This window comes from Mustela nigripes, chromosome 2 (genome assembly GCF_022355385.1).
Source record: "Mustela nigripes isolate SB6536 chromosome 2, MUSNIG.SB6536, whole genome shotgun sequence".
In the NCBI taxonomy this organism is placed as follows: Eukaryota; Metazoa; Chordata; class Mammalia; order Carnivora; family Mustelidae; genus Mustela; species Mustela nigripes.
Window position 1 is genome coordinate 151,350,646 of NC_081558.1, and position 16,401 is coordinate 151,367,046.

Below are 16,401 nucleotides of genomic sequence, written 5' to 3' on the forward strand. Positions count from 1 at the left end.
TCACCTGTTAACAGACATGTGGGTTGTTACCATATTTGGGCTATTACAAGTAAAGCTGCAATGAGCCTTTCTTGCAAGTCTGCGTGTGGATATATGTTCTTGTTTCTTCCAATCCAATTAAAAAAAAAAATAAGTATTCTCTCCAAACGTTGGTTGCATCCAGCCTTTTTCTCAGGAACACAGAGTCAGGGGATGCTGTTGGGTCAGACACTCTGGGTTAGGTTTTCAGTAGGGCTGTTCTTGCTCTATTGTCATAGGATACAAAGCACCTCTTTTCTTCTCACATGAAGTGCAGAAGCCATGGAGATCAGTAGGATTTTGAGGCAGGAGGTTTATGGTCCTACCGGTAAGCACCCTAGCAAGGGCCTGGCTTAATGAGCTCACACGCAGAGTCTGCAGCTGCACCTGGCTTCTTAGCTCTGCCATGCGGCAGAGAAGCAGGGGGGAACTGAGGCACGGAAGAGCAATTTAATTTGGGATTATCAGGCCAGGCGCCCTCCACTAGGACTGCCTTTCCTTTCCCACTGGCCTGAACTCACATTTTATTGAGAAGCCAGATGCCTGAAGCGGGGTCACTTTAAACAAGGAAGAACACACTGAGGTCTCCTTGAGTAAAAGGGACGGTCTCCATTATTTACCAGTTACCTCCTCGGGGCACTGCCGGCAGCTTCAGTGTTCTAGAATCCTGAAAGAAACATTTCCAACATCATCATGCTTCATCCAAAAATAAATAAATATCAGCACCCCCGCAGATGTTTCCTTATTTGCTGAAGGAAAAAAGAAGATAAACACAGTTATTGTGACTCACAATATTTGTGTAAAAGACACCACAGTAGAGCCTTTCTAAGTACTCCCAATGATAATATTTGGGGAACTTGAATTTTTTATCTTAGATGGTTCTGCGCCACTTTGATGCGGCTCTGAGCCTTTCCCTCAATGTTAACACCTAGGATAAGTCAGAAGGGCTTCGGCAGATGACCAGGTGCTTCCAGGAATCGCCTTCTCCACCCAGACATAGAGGCTAGTTTCCCCTTGTCAGCAGTGTCAGGGAGAACAGCCGCCTGCAGCCCCCCACACTCACCAATGGCTGAAGCAGGTGCTCTCCGTCTGAATAGAGACTGTCAGAATCCCCCAGAGGACACACTGACCAGACACCAGAGGGCCGGCCGCCTCCTAGCTGTGAGTGACTCGGTCAGGGCGGGACCTCAGGATTTGGGTTTCTGTCCCCTCACTTTGAGAACCACTAGTCTAATGTCTTCTCTTTCTCCCCAAACCCTCTAAAATGTTAATTCACAGCTGGGAACTGACTTGCAGGACCTGACTAGAGACCCCTCCCCAGGGGGTTTGGGCTTAAATAGGAGGGATAAATTGGGAGGGATAAGAAAGGTCCCTTTGCTGGTTCCCAGGTCTGCAGAAAGGGGAATTATCTCAGGGGTCAAGAGTCTGCCTTCAGTTGACAACCTTCTGGAAAGTACCCAGATTTGGTCACTCCATGGAGATGACTCTGGAGGGATTTATCCAGGATTCTCTGTGATTGTCTGAAGTTCAGGATGTCTGAGCCCAGACCTCAGGACTCAGCCAGAGAGAGGAAGGAACCTGAGGCTTGAGCCTGGGAACTTAGTCCACCTTGGCTGCCTGAGAGGGTGTCCACAGGCCTGGAAGAAAATGGCTATTAGGAACCAGCGTCATGCAGGGGGAGCCTAGTCAGCCTGAGACCTGGGCCTGGAAGGGGGGCAAGCAGCCTGCAGGGTGGCCACCCTGAGCAGCCGAGCAGGCAGTGTGGGGGAAATGAGGGTGGAGATGGCTTCCCAGCTTGAGGGCAGGGGTGTCTCGGGCTGCACTCCAGCACAGTACACTGTCTGGGCCTAGCAAATGAGGCACAGTGCAGCTTCCGGAGCACTCACCTGACCTAAGGGCTCTAGGCTCTAGTGCTGCCACCTTGGCCCACCTGATTCTCTGGGTTCTGGCCCTGGCCCCGGCCACTGACATCTCACAGGCCATCCTTACCATGGCTATCCTTCACAGTCCTCTCCCCATGCCTACCTTAGTTCTAGGCCCTTTCGGGCTTCAGAGGAGCGCACTCCTGGATTGTCTGGTGTCAGACCACCCCAAGGGGCCTATCCTTGCCACTTCCTGTTTCTCTATCCAGCTTCTTGGTCCTTGATGCCCACACTGGGCCCCTCCCATTTGGAGACTGGTTTGTGAACCTGGCTACGTCCTGTGATTCTGTTCCTTGCTTCTGGGTGGCAGCTGGAGCTTACTGGCACTCAGCCAGTCATTAGCTGACTTTCGAGTTCTTTTTTTTTTTTAAGATTTTATTTATTTGAGAGAGAGAGAGAGTGAGAGAGAGAGAGCAAACACTTGCATGTGCAGGGAAGCAGGAGAAGGGGTGGGAGTGGAGGGAGACAGAGAGGGAGAAAGAATCTGTAGCAGACTCTGGGAGACTTGGGGCTCGATCTCAGGACCCTGAGACCATAACCTGAGCTGAAACCAAAAGTTGGATGCTTGCCCTAAGAAGCCCCCCAGGTGCCCCTGCTTCCAAGTTCTTTTAAGCCTTGCTCTGGCTTCCACTGGCTGGACTGATGAGTGGGACAGTCACTTGGCCTCTCTGGGCAGCACATTCTCCCTTCATGTCAGGATCATTATAAGAATTACGTAAGATTGCTCATAAAATGCATATCAATGCCCACCCCCCCTTACAGAACTGTGGTCTGCTTGGAGCCTCCTGTCTAGCAGCAGAACCTGGCCCTCGAGTTGGCAGTATGGAGTTTGAGCGATATGCTGGAAGGGAAGGTTTGTACTGACGCAGAACCAGGTGAGGCTAGAAGGGTGGCCTGGACTCTCTCCCCCTGGCTCATAAAGTTCCAGTGACATGGGAATTTGAAAAAGTGTAGAAGATGCCCTGAAAAGGATTATTCTTAGAGGAAGCAGGTCTGAAGAAAGGAGTTTCTCTTTGGCTCTTCTGGGTACCTGCACAGGGAGGCCCCTCCCCAAGCCCATTCTGTCTCCTTACAATGACAAGTCAAGGGTTCCAGGGCAGAGCCCCTCATGGGGCTGGTTGAGCTGGAACGGCAGGAAATTGCAAGAAAATTTAGTCTGAGTTTGAGAAAACACCCCTTGATGGAAACTTGAATCCCTCCCCACGTTTGCAAGGATGGCTGAAACAACAAAAGTTTACTGAATCTTGGCACTTCTAGTTACCGCTATTTAAGACTTGCTGGGTATGTGACTTACTTCCATATTGAATTTTCATGGTCTGTTTGTGAAGGTTTTTGTATATTTCTCAAATATAGTAGATAAAATGCTTTCAAGCAGTGCTTAATTTATGCATTTCCATCACTCTCTCTTTTTAAAGCTTTTACTTATTTATTTGAGAGAGAGAGAATGCGAGTGCGCGCATAAGGCCAGGGAGAGGATAGAGGGAGTGGGAGAAGTAGGCTTCTCCCGAGGTGGGGCTTGAACCCAGGAACCTGAGATTATGACCTGAGCTGAAGGCAGACACTTAACCAACTGAGCCACCCAGGCAACCCTGTGTCCCTCTTAAACTGAGCAAGTCTTTTTATTTCCATAAGCATTTAAGAAAAATAAATGTTAATGTCAAATTCAAATGTTAAAATGGAAATTTCCATAGGGCCTTTAACTGTGACAGTGAATGATTTGCTTCATTATCTTGTTACAAAGGACTTCGAAATTTAGCACTTTAGTTTTAGTTGTTTTTTGTTTTTTTAAAGTAGGCTCCACACCCAGCATGGAGCCCAATGCGGAATTTGGACTCACAACCCTGAGATCAGGGCCTGAGCTGAGATTGAGAGTCCAAGGCTCAACCAACCGAGCCACCCAGGTGCTCCCAGCTATTTTCTTTTATACCACCACCAAAAAGTGCCAGCTGAATTTCAAAAATAATCATAACATTACTAAGGGCTACAGGTTTTAACTTCCTCCTCCTTCCTAATAAATAATGGGTGGGCCAGGGGGAGGGCTTGCTGTAAGACATAAAGCCAGCCAGAGGGAAAAGGCCTGGATCTGTGCCTCATCTTTTTTGGTAACTGGAAGGGCTGATGATCAGCCAAAATGCTACCCTCTGTGACGTTAAAATGCAACTGTCAGTCCCTTTGGCTCATTTGAATCCGAATAAAAATTACTGTCACAAGTCAGTACAGCTTTGCTCTTTGAAGGCGGCCTTTTGTCTAAAAATTGCTAAAAGATAAACTGCAGCATATGAAAAATGTTAAGAGTTTATCGGAGCAAAAATCAGTTCCAATTAGAAACGCCAGGCTGGAAGTGGCTAGGAGCTCTCTGCACCAGGAGTCTGGGGATAGATAGGGGAAGACGCGGAAGTGAAGAAGGGACATTACTGACTGGTTTATGGCTTAAAGCCTTCTGGCTGTCATTGCTGTCCTTAGGGTTTGCTTTTGTAACCTTGAGGCATTTATAGGCTTAGATTTTGGTTTGCTTATATAGGCCGCCATGATATAGAGCCACCTCAGTCTAATGGTCTCTTTAATTAATTCAACGCTTAAGCAGAATTGGCTACTGGGCTCTTTTCCTACACCAGGATGTTTCATTTGTAAATCAGTGATTTGATTAATGACCCACTCTATTAATTCCTCCAAGGATGACAGGAAGAGGATTATAATAGTCTATAGGGTCTGTCAATGCTGCTCAATTGGTCCATAGTCCTGGAACCCTGGGGGAAAGCAAGGCACATTCTGTCAGGAAAGATCCACTGAAGGAATTAAATTATCTACACAAACTGTTGGGGAGGGGTGAGTGGGAGGGACCCTGGGGGTTGTCTGCATATGGAACTTATAGAAGGATCCTCAGGTCACTCTGGTCCAGTCTCTAGCTTGACCACAACCTAAAGGCTTCATCTTAGGGCTCCCGTGTTTAGCAGAGTGCTTAGTGCATAGCAAGGGCCTAACACCTTGTTCTTGAAGACAAAAACTTAAACATTTTACATGTATAGGGGAACCAAACCTAAAGATGTTAGCCGACCAAGATCATAAAGGTAGTTTCTAGCTGAGTCGTGACTTCCAATCAGTGTCACTGCTCCTCCATCATTAGCCACTGTCATTCATTCATTCATGGAATGTGCATTAAGTCTCCTCATCTAAGAGCGAGGGGCTGTGGGGCACAATAAGCCCCTCTTCACTCTCAGGAAGAATCATTTACAATCTACTGAGGAAGATATGATAACTGTACAAAACTAGATACAATACATGCATGTACAAAGTAATTTAAATGAATCTTTTCTAGGAGTCATTGCCATGCACACAGATAAAGCACAAACCAACCGCTTCTTACAGTTTTTCGCTTCTCAGTAACCAGTTGCTTAGGCTACTAGATCTTTCTAGACTCCTTTCTCCTACGTTCCTGTGTCAACAAATCTTATTGATACCTTCAGTTCTATCCAGAATCTAATCACTCCTTAGATGCTCTGTGCTATCACCCTGGGGCCCAGCCGCTGCCATCCCTCACAGGATTAGGATATTAGTTGACTGGCTTTCCCACTTCTTCCTAGACCTCCCTTGAGACCTCTCTCAACTCGGCAGTCACAACAACCCACAGAAGGTCAGTTGGTCATGTCATTTCACTGTGCAATACCCTCTACCACCCGGCTCCTACCATTCCCCTCACACATTTTGCTGTGGCCACACTAAGGTCCTTGCTGCCTCTGAGCACACCCTACATTTTATTTCTTCTGTGAGGATCTTTCTCCACACATCCATTGAACTCCTTTCCTCACCTCCTCGTTCAAATCTCTCCTTCCAAGTGCACCACATCTTTGGGCCCCATGCGTGGCACTCCCTGACTCCTGTCCTTGTTGTGCCCCATCATACTAACTACCATCTGACAGCTTACACATATTCAGGCCTCCTTCTCCCTGTGGGTTGTAAGCTCCAGCAAAGCAGTGATTTTGGCAGTATCCTCACTCCTGACACATATTTCGATGGAGAATTTAGGACTGAGATTCGGGCTCAGGATTTAGGATTTAATACATCAGCCCTCATTCCAGTGTTTCTCAAACTTTAAAAACGTGATCTGGGGCACCTGGGTGGCTCAGTGGGTTAAAGCCTCAGGTCATGATCCCAGGGTCCTGGGATGGTGCCCCGTATTGGGCTCTCTGCTTGGCAGGGAGCCTGCCTCCTCCTCTCTCTCTCCCTACTTGTGATCTCTGTCAAATAAATAAACAAAATCTTAAAAAAAAAAAAAAAAAGTGATCCTCATTAACACAAGTATCTCAGGCTCCATTTTGAAAAGGGCCTCCGGGTGAGAATCAGTCTCCTATGCATTTGTATCAGTAAGATTTTGTTGAGCTTTTTCAGTAGTTTGAATAATGAAAAGAGGTGTGTGTATTTTCAAGTGTAAAATTTATAACATTGACTATGCCTTTTCAAATTATATACATTGCCTCCCCTGAGCTCTTTGTCTCCTTTGGGAGATTCTGATAGGCCTCTTTGCCTATCAGAGGAGTCATTGCCATGCACACAGATAAAGCACTCCATCCTGCACTGAGAATCCATCTAAAATGATGGGTGGTTCTTGAATGGGCAGTGTGGCTTTCTCAGTTCTCAGCTGAGAAATATGCTAAATTTGGAAAACGATGTTGTTCACTATAGGCAACAGAATTCTTCCTTGATGACCAAAAACTTTATGTATTTGAGGACTAAACTCCATGTCAAAAAGCAGACTGACACAAGGAAAACACAAAGCTTCTGACAGTATGAAACAAAGAGAACTTGAAATACAAGGCAAAAAACAAAACAAATCTTCAAAGGACTGTCAACAGGTTACACTACCTCTGGGCTAACATAAAATATAGGCATAAGCTTAAAATACGGTGCAAATGGTATCACAAAGCTAAGAAGTCAAATGGATGAAGAATGAAACTTTTGGCCACAGAAGTGGCCAAATCTCAGGTAAGTATGCCTAAGAGGAAACAAGGCCAAAGTCTCTGAACATCAGTGATTGAAGTTGAAGCATGTCATGTCTGTCTAAGAAAGGTTATTCTCTGAAGGCCACTGACTTGGGAGTAGCAGTGTCAGCAATCAGAATCCAGCAGTGGTAGCTATGCCTTCTTACTTTAGTGTACACAAAAAGGGACTTTATTTGGCCTCAGGGGTCTCCTCTTTTGGAATCATGCAATTTGGAAGGGCGAAGTATGGCACCCTCTCTCATTAAAGAACTAGCTTGTTTACATTATAGAATATACCGTGAAGTCTTTGAAGTTTCTGACAAGTTTTCTTTTTTTAAAGATTTTATTTATTTATTTAACACAGAGAGAGGTCATCACAAGTAGGCAGAGAGGCAGGCAGAGAGAGAGGTGGAAGCAGGCTCCCCGCTGAGCAGAAAGTCCGATGCAGGGCTCAATCTCAGGATCCTGAAACCATGACCCACTGAGGCTTAACCCACTGAGCCACCCTGGTGCCCCTGACCAGTTTTCTTCTAATACATGAGCTAGTCTGAGTGGGATTCTTTTATTTCGATAAAAGCAGGATCCGGATTCCTTCCTCTTTATTAACCTTAAACTCTTCTGGAGTTACAAGGGCTAAGTTTTATGGAGGTTTATTTAGAAATGCTAAGAGGGCTGCTGTGGCACTAACAGGGAAGTATTCTGGCTTCTCTCCTTGGGGGCACAAGTTACCCACTAAACTGGTCTTTGGTGCTGTTACTTTATCTTCTCTAGACAATTCAGCAAAATGGCACAACATGATCAAATTCTAACACCCAGAAGGACTGCACTGATGGTCAAGCTACCGGGCAGGGTAATGTACAGGAGTCAATACAGGACCTGATGTCAACTGCTTTTGAGAAAAGTAGAAATGGGGTTTTTCAAAAAGTCTAACACAGGCTGAAAAAGTCAGCTCTGAACTACTTACCCAGAGAGGGGTGGAATACATTCCCACACAATGGCTGTTGGGAATGAAGGGATCCCACACAGTCCCTCCGTACTGTAGGTCCTCAAAACAAGTCTGTTGAATGAATAAGGACCACAGTCCATCAAAAATCAGCCAAGTTAAGTGCAAGAAAAGAATCCTGAGCCCTTTTAAAACAGATGACTTTGTTCTTCTTTGTTACTGAGGACTTCTTGTTTGCTATTCCCTTCCTAGCAGGCAAGGTACAATAATTTTAAGAATTCCTAAATCAGTAAGAAAGTAAGGTCTCACAGAGAATAGACAGGCTTCTTGTAATTTATTTGAGTTATTTCCAAGCGACAGTTACAAAAGTTTTAAATTTTTATAATACTCTTGATAAGAAAATAAAATTTAAATAAAAATACATTCTCAACAATACAACATGGTTACACAAATTCACTACATTAAGTTTTGATAACTTACATATTCAAACTGGACACTGTAAAAATCAATATTTACTAGCAACATATTAATTTCTAAGTTAATAAAAATGGAAGCAGATAATATCGGTCAAGACAGGTAATTTAACTCTAGAATGAGCCTGTATTTTTAGCATACTGTAAGGACACCAAAAAGGCTTTTTGTAGCATTGTCATTACAGGATGTACCATTTAGAGCAAATTAAAGGTGCTTTTACTTTTAAAAAAAAAGGGGGGGGAGGGAACCTGTTTTCTAAAACCTGGCATGAAAGAGCCTTTCTGATAAATGAATGAAATTAGGTTTCAGAAACAAACAAAAGCCATATCATTCATCATTTTTTTTAATAATAAGGAAAATTTAGTCCTGACATTTAACCATTACCCATGACATTATAAACATATTTCTTTGGCAAACAAAATCATTCAATTTGATAAATTATATTCCTGGGGGTAAAAAAACTTTGCTATTGCCATCATTTTATTAAATGAATATTAAAAAACCAAACTTAAAAAATCCACAACAAACAGGAACAGATCACAACTGCAACTGATGGAAATGGCTAAACTAAGAACCAGAACTGGCACTGACGGAAAGAGTTTCTCCAAATCATCTTTTCTCTCCTTCTAAGCGTTTTCAGGTTTTTAGGGTGAAGTGAGCTGTCATGTATTTTCTTCAAGTGTGGAAAAGGCAGAGAAAGCAGATCTGGTAGCAAAGATCAAGTACTCATAGTAACAGCAGAGGAATGACAGCCTTGGAAGCAAGTACCTAGGTTATCTTAGGGTCCTACTGACACGGTCTCTTATTTCAGTAGACTTTCAAAAAAAATTAATTTCACATTACCTCTTTTAAGTTGATTAATTCCAGTCAAACAGGCTGTTTAAAAGTGTCATGTGAATTCAAATTCAGAGTTATGTGTTCACATAGCCTTGGTCCCTTTGACAATGCCATGATCTTTAAAAGCAATCATGACTGGGGATTTGGTATTAGAAATACTTAAAAAATATTTATTTTGCCTTGAAAAAGAGCAGAGGACTAAAACAGCCACTAAAGAATAACAAGCTGTATTTGGCAATGCTCACATGTCCTTTTCAGGTAGGCATCTCAGATTCTTAAAAAAAACTTTCAATCTGAATGAAATTCAGCAATGAGAAATTTATTAAATTGTTAAATTCTTTCACATTTATAAATCAGTGTAATTTATGGAACACACAAGTTCATAAAATTTATGAATTTTATTTGTCTTTAAGGTGGGCTAGGAATAAACCTACCATAATGGAGACTAGGACCAATTCTTAAATAAAACAGAATGATCTTCACAAGTCATTTAGAGAAATACATTGCTCAGTTATAATCACTTACGAACTTTGATTGTGTGTCAATGGTCTTTAAAAAAATTCCCTAGTAACAATATAATTTAAAAACAATTACCAATAACATAATTGGCAAAGTGTATCCTGATATATAGCTTATGCTCAGGAAAACAAAAAAAAAGCACTACTAGCTAGACTTACATTAATAAGTCACAGTTTTAAACAGAAATATGTAAATACTCCAGGATTCAAAGTACCACATTTAGAAAATATTTTAAATTTTAAAAGACAAAATAAGAGTACCATGTTTTTTAATACTGATGAAGCAACGTGTATCCCTCTTAACTTCAAGGAAGCAACTTGCTTCGACTGCTTATTTACAATTACGTTTTTTAGGATAAAAGTAAATTATTAGGGGAAAAGAGGATTCAAACGTTGCTTGCCCAAACTCCATTTGGCTAGCAGGCAATAAGAAAACAGCAATGAAATATAAACATTTTCAAGAAAGCACTATTTCTAGACTTAAACACTGATCATTCAACTGATCATAAAGATTAGATACCACAGAGTATCTAAAGTATAATCTGGGGCAGCCCAGATTATTAAAGTGCGCCTAGTGACTGTTCTTGAGTTAGCTCTCACCCTCACACTAGGAGAAGGGTGTCCTTATGGTGACCCTTATAATAACATGGAGTAACAGGTGAAGTCAAGTGATTTTCCCACCACCTTTTTTCACTGACTACTGTGTCTTCTTTTTCAGAAGAGATGTCCTTACAAGTCATGTTAATTCAAACTTTCAAATCAAGAAAACGAGTACCTGATATTTAAAACAATGAAAAAAAAATTAGTGGTCTCACTGTATTTTATCTGCCATCACTCATCCCAAATGTAAACAAGATGCACACAACAGTACATGTTCCCTGATTCCTCCTGAGTTCTGTTTACATCTTTAAATAGGCAAAAGGATCTACCAACCTTCAAGGATGCTCTGGCAGTTTTCAAAAGTCCCTACTATAATCTGTCATGACTAACAGATGGAAGGAAAAATCTTTTTTTCCTTTTTGAAGAGGGAGGGTCTAGATGAACTAAATGGAAAGCTGTGAATTGTCATGGATTGGATTATGTAAAACATAACATTGGCAGTATAGAACAGGCACTAATGGTAGTGAAAAGTCCACAGAACATGGAGTGTTACAAGAAGAGATGGTTTCTTGCTATGGAGGAGTTCTCCTTTTGTTACAAAGCTTCTTTAGGAAGATTCTTTCTATTAAAAAGAAGCTGCAGATACATGGCTTTTGACATAAGATATGAAGGAATCTTGAGTTTCAAATTCTCTAGTAATGCATCAAAGCAGGATTCCCAAACAGTTACTTTCAATTATTAAATATTAAATACAATGTGAATATAGGTGACACTGAAGCCAATGTTCATTCTTAAATACCAGGAACAAAATAAACGATGAACTGACAAACTCCAACAAAAACAGTATTTTCCAGTTCCTCTAAACCAGTTGGTCACACTCTAAGATGTTTTTCCTACAATTGGATTTTCCCTAGAAAATAAAACAATTTTTCAAAAGTTAGAATATGTAACATTTAAAGATTTTATTTATTTGATAGAGAAAGAAACAGTGAGAGAGGGAATACAGGCAGGGGGAGTGGGAGAGGGAGAAGCAGGCTTCCTGCTGAGCAGGGAGCCTGATGCAGGGCTTGATCCCAGGACCCTGGGATCACGACCTGAGCCGAAGGCAGACGCCCAACAACTGAGCCACCCAGGTGCCCCAATATATAGCATTTTAAAAAGTGACAAATTATTTTACAGTATCCATTAAGTATTTGTAATTTTCCCTCGATAATCTCTCGTCATGTCTTTTCTTTTCTTTTTTTTTTTTTAAAGATTTTATTTATTTATTTGTCAGAGAGAGAGAATACGTGCACACAAGCCGGGGGAGCGGCAGGCAAAGGCAGAGGGAGCACTAGTCTCTCTGATGAGCAAGGAGCCTGATGTGGGACTCAATCCCAGGAACCTAAGATCATGACCTGAGCTGAAGGCAGATGCTTAACTGACTGAACCACCCAGGCATCTCTCTCAAAGTCTTATTTCATTAATTCAACAAGTATTTATAGATCACCTATTAAATGCTGGGCACTATTTTAGGAGCTGTGGATATAGCAGTAAACAAAATAGATAAAACCTTTCTCTCATGGAGCTTACTTTCTGCTATAGGGAAAGTAAAACGAACAAGGAAACTACTTTGCACAAGAGACTGATTTAAAAAAAATATATATATATATATTTATTTATTTACTTACTTCTGGTTGGGGAGAGAGAGGGAGAGGGAACAAGAGCACCTATGTTTGCAGGGGGAGGGGCAAGAGAAGCAGACTCTGACTGAGTGGGGAGATGGAGGTGGGGGTCGATGCCACAACCCTGAGATCTCAATTCAAGTGGAAATCAAGAGCTGGACACTCAACCTACTGAGCCACCTTGGCACCCTGAGAGACTGATATGTATATTTGTGTGTGTGTATGTGTATATATATATATATATATATATATTTTAAAGATTTCATTTATTTGAGAGAGAGAACAAGAGAGAAAGTACTAGTAGGGTGAAGGGCAGAGGGAGAAGCAGACTTCCCAGTGAGCAGGGAGCCCAAGGCAGGGCGGATCCCAGGGACTCTGGCACCATGACCTGAGCGGAAGGCAGATGCCCAATCGACTGAGGTGCCCCAAGACTGATACTTTTTAATAGAGAAAAATAAAGGTGGGAAAAGGTAGGGTGTGTGTGTCTGTCAGGGGCAAGGGACAGGTACTATCTAAGAAGAGTGGTCAAGCACTGGCTAGGACTTCAAATGGAAATTTCTGGGGACTTCAAGAAAACTGTATTAGCACTGTGGGAAGAGAACCAATTATACTACTATAGAGAAGATGGGATTCGGATGGTTACAATAAACTTTTTAATGTACTGAACCTTCTATCTAGGGAGCACTTGTATCTGTCAAACTGATTTTTATTGTTCATAAATCACAAATATAATTAATAATCACATTTTTAAAAGAGAGCGAACAGGCGAGGGGGGAGAGAATCCCGAGCAGGTTCCTCACCCAGAGCAGAGCCTGGGTGGGTGGGTGGGTGGGTGGGGTTCAATCTCATGACCCTGAGATCATGACCTGAGCTGAAACTAAGAGTCAGATGCTCAAATGACTGAGCGACCTAAGTGCCCCAATGATCACATTATTTTAAGAACACTTAAAACAGTGGGGCCAGGATTCAAAGCCCCCTCACTAATTAGCGGTAAAACCTTGGGCAAAGTACTTGGAGATCCAAGCCTCAGTTTCTCCAGCTGTAAAATGGGAATATAACCACGTGGGGCTGATGTGAGGATGAATGAGACAGTGTATATTGTGGTCTAAGAACTATCTCCTCCCTATTGACCTCGTGCAAACGGAACTCTGATCCTAGTGTTGATACTGTGCAGCCCTATGTTCCAGGGAAAGCTAGAGGTACTTTAGATAAGGTTCTTTTCTCTTAGAAGGAAATAACATCTTTCTGCCTCTGGATACTACTACACAAAAAATCATGAACTGTTTCAGCTCATCCATGACCATGAAGGGACAAAGCTGAGGATGACAGAAATCACCTTTTGAGGACAGGTAAGTGTCTAGATGGTCCATGATAACAATACTGAGTTGCTGGTCTAACCGGCTAGAGAAGTTAGGACTTAATCTGTGATATTAAGAAATGTCCTCCTCTCTTGTAGGATGCCTTAGTGGCTCAGTTGGTTAAGGGTCTGCCTTTGGCTTGGGTCATGATCTCAGGGTCTTGGGATTGAGCCCTGCTTCATGCTCTGTGCTTAATGAGGAGTCTGCTTCTCCCTCTCCCTCTGCCTTTCCCCCCAGCTCATGCTCTTTCTCTTTCTCAAATAATAAATAAAATCTTAAAAAAAATTAAAATAAAAATTTTCCTATTGGTTAAGCCACCTCAGTGGAGATTCTAAATACACTCTACAGAATATGATGTAAAATAGGTACAGTGCCTGGTGGTGGACTAAGCTCCTGATGAAGTGTTAGATGCTCCTGCTGTCATCCGCTGTAACAGTCACCTACATCTGAGATGGACTCAAAGAACCAATTAGAATGTGACTTGTATAATCGACTAGCACTTCTGGCATTTTCATGGCTAATTCTTTTTCAGTCTTAGTATATATAAGACAGTGTGGAAGATATTAAGTTGGAAGAGTAAGGGTAAAAACAAAACAAAAACAAAAGCTACTATGTATTTAATGAAATAATTAATTTTAACCTTAAAAGTGGTGATGAAGTACAGCACCAACATAATGAAACAACAGCAGAACTGTAAAAACAAAGATCACTGGGTGAGTGGCCAGGGGAGCTTCTGCACAAGAGAGGTTTTGAGCGGGGTCTTGAAAGACGAAGGTAAACCTGAAGGAACCTGCCTGTCAGGTTTGAGTAAAGAGTAGTAGCTGGAATCTCAAACAATGTTTAAAAACATGTTTAAAGTATCTTAAAAATACTTACTTGCTCCCATATTTTGCACTACTTGATCTTTTCTTCCTATACTTTTCATGAGGTTCATCTAGCTTCTCTATGATGCTTTTTATTTGCTGAATTGTCTTGAAGGTTGTTACAGAATCCTCGATTACAAAGTTAGAATAATCATCAGGCTCTTTCTGTGGTCCTTGGTAGACTGCTATAGTTCCACAAGCCTCTAAAAGGAGCAGTACAATATTTGATCAGAAATCTAAATTCCATAAACGTAACTTTCAGTATAATAAGAACTATTTGAGTGTCTCAAGCTAGGAAGACTTCCCCCTGGTAATGCACACATAACCCACATACTTTCATTTCATTAATTATGAACACATTTATGCAAAAACAGTATCTTCGTGAGTATCTATGAAAAACACCCCTTTGGGAGTTTATCAATGTCCACATAAGTAACATTTTGGTAAAACTATGCAATTACTTCAGGAATTGGTAATGAAGGATCATGGCTATATAAAAATATTCTAATAGTATATTTACCTTCCATTTTCTGCAGCTTAAGTAAACTGAGGGTAAAAAGGGAATAAATTCTTTCTGTTTCTCTGTCTTCATCAATATCTATTTGGATGTCTGCAGGGACCCCTCTATGGTAAAAATGAAATTAAAGACATTGAAACATTTCATTTTGTTAACATGCCAAAAACTTTTGATGACTTGAGATTAAAAAACAAAACCTCAGAACTTTGCAGAAGGAAACTCAGATATCTAGTCTCATTTGTCAATTTAATAAAATGGGGCCAAGAGAGGTCATTAGTGGAAATCTAATCCAAAATCCAATCTAAGAGAAATCATTTTTGTAACACCTATGCTTCATCACAAAAGCAATACATTTATTCTTAAGTGCATAAGGGTACAATGGCTTTTCCATACAATTAGTAAGAGAATGTGAAGTCTTTCCTTGCTCAGGCTTGTGCCTCTACTTCGATGGTGCTCCCCACCAACCCCACTATTTTTTAAAAAATTTTTATTAACATATAATGTATTACTAGCTCCAAGGGTACAGGTCTGTGAATCACCAGATTTACACACTTCACAGCACTCACCATAGCACATACCCTCCCCAATGTCCATCACCCAACCACCCTCTCCCATCCCCCTACCCCAGCAACCCTCAGTTCGTTTTGTGAGATTAAGAGTCTTTTTATGCCAACCGCACTTTTTTTGACTTGTGTCACCACTACTTATTTGAAAACAATTTCATCACTCCAAGAAGAAACCCAGTATCCTTTAGCACTACCCAAACCACCCTCCCTCCAGGCCATCACAATCACTAATCTACTGTCTATAAATTTACCTATTCTGAATACTTTATATCAAAGTCATCATATAGAGTATGGCCTCTGTTTCTGACTTCTTTCACTTAGTATGTTTTCAAGGTCCATCCATGTTGCAGCATGTATCAATACTTTATTCCATTTTATGGCTGATAATATTCCATTCTATTGATACACCACACTTAAAACACTGCTTTTTTTAATCAGAAAGAAACTTACGCAGTACATGGCTTGCAGCCAAGAGCGTTTTCACTAGTCTCCAGACAGCAGAGCCAGTTTCCGTTGAGATACGCAGAGGGATGATAAAAGCTGAGCCTGTTCTGATTGCATCGGCTCACCCTGCAGAGTACGTCTATCCATTCATTAGCTTCTACACAATTATTTGCCTGGACATAGAGTGGTTTCTCCATATGTATTACTTGGAACATCTTCATATGCAATTAAGATAAAAAGTTAGAAACAGAGTCTAAAAAACCAACACAGTACAAACAGAAAAAGGTATATAAGAGAAATACAGTTTGCTTGGCTAGGTAACTGCAGCTCTGATATCTTACAAATAGTTACTTTTCAAGTAAATTAGTTCCAAGGACAATCTGAGTCACATGGTACTAAGCAGTACAACAGAATGTAATTTTTAGAAGTCAAACATGTCCAAAGAATGGACTATCATATAAATAGGAATAAAGGAAGGGAACTGTGGATGGAGGAAAAAGTATGAGTAAGGACAAAGCAGTGGGAGAATACAGAGAAATGGGAAATCACCCCGATTGGTTTGAGTATACAGTATATAAGATTGCACAGATTGGCTAGGACTATAATATTATTAAAGATTTGAAAGGTCAGATTAGAGAAGTACTGAGAAAAGTACCTTTAACTTAATAGGCTAGGCAGACTATATAAAGCAACAACAACAA

General features: G+C 41.4%; 1 protein-coding gene across 2 annotated transcripts in view; it reads right to left on the minus strand.

The window, feature by feature from the left end:
* Positions 1 to 8,174: 8,174 nt before the first annotated feature.
* RASA2 (RAS p21 protein activator 2) overlaps positions 8,175 to 16,401 on the minus strand; it is a 135,112-nt gene continuing 126,885 nt past the window's right edge. For both annotated transcript variants that reach the window (XM_059391842.1, XM_059391841.1), the window contains exons 21-24: positions 15,707 to 15,915; positions 14,694 to 14,797; positions 14,187 to 14,376; positions 8,175 to 11,198 (exon numbers count right to left, since the gene is read on the minus strand). In XM_059391842.1, the coding sequence (XP_059247825.1) occupies positions 11,168 to 11,198; positions 14,187 to 14,376; positions 14,694 to 14,797; positions 15,707 to 15,915 (534 nt within the window). In that variant the 3' untranslated portion in view covers positions 8,175 to 11,167. The remainder of the gene's footprint in view (positions 11,199 to 14,186; positions 14,377 to 14,693; positions 14,798 to 15,706; positions 15,916 to 16,401) is intronic.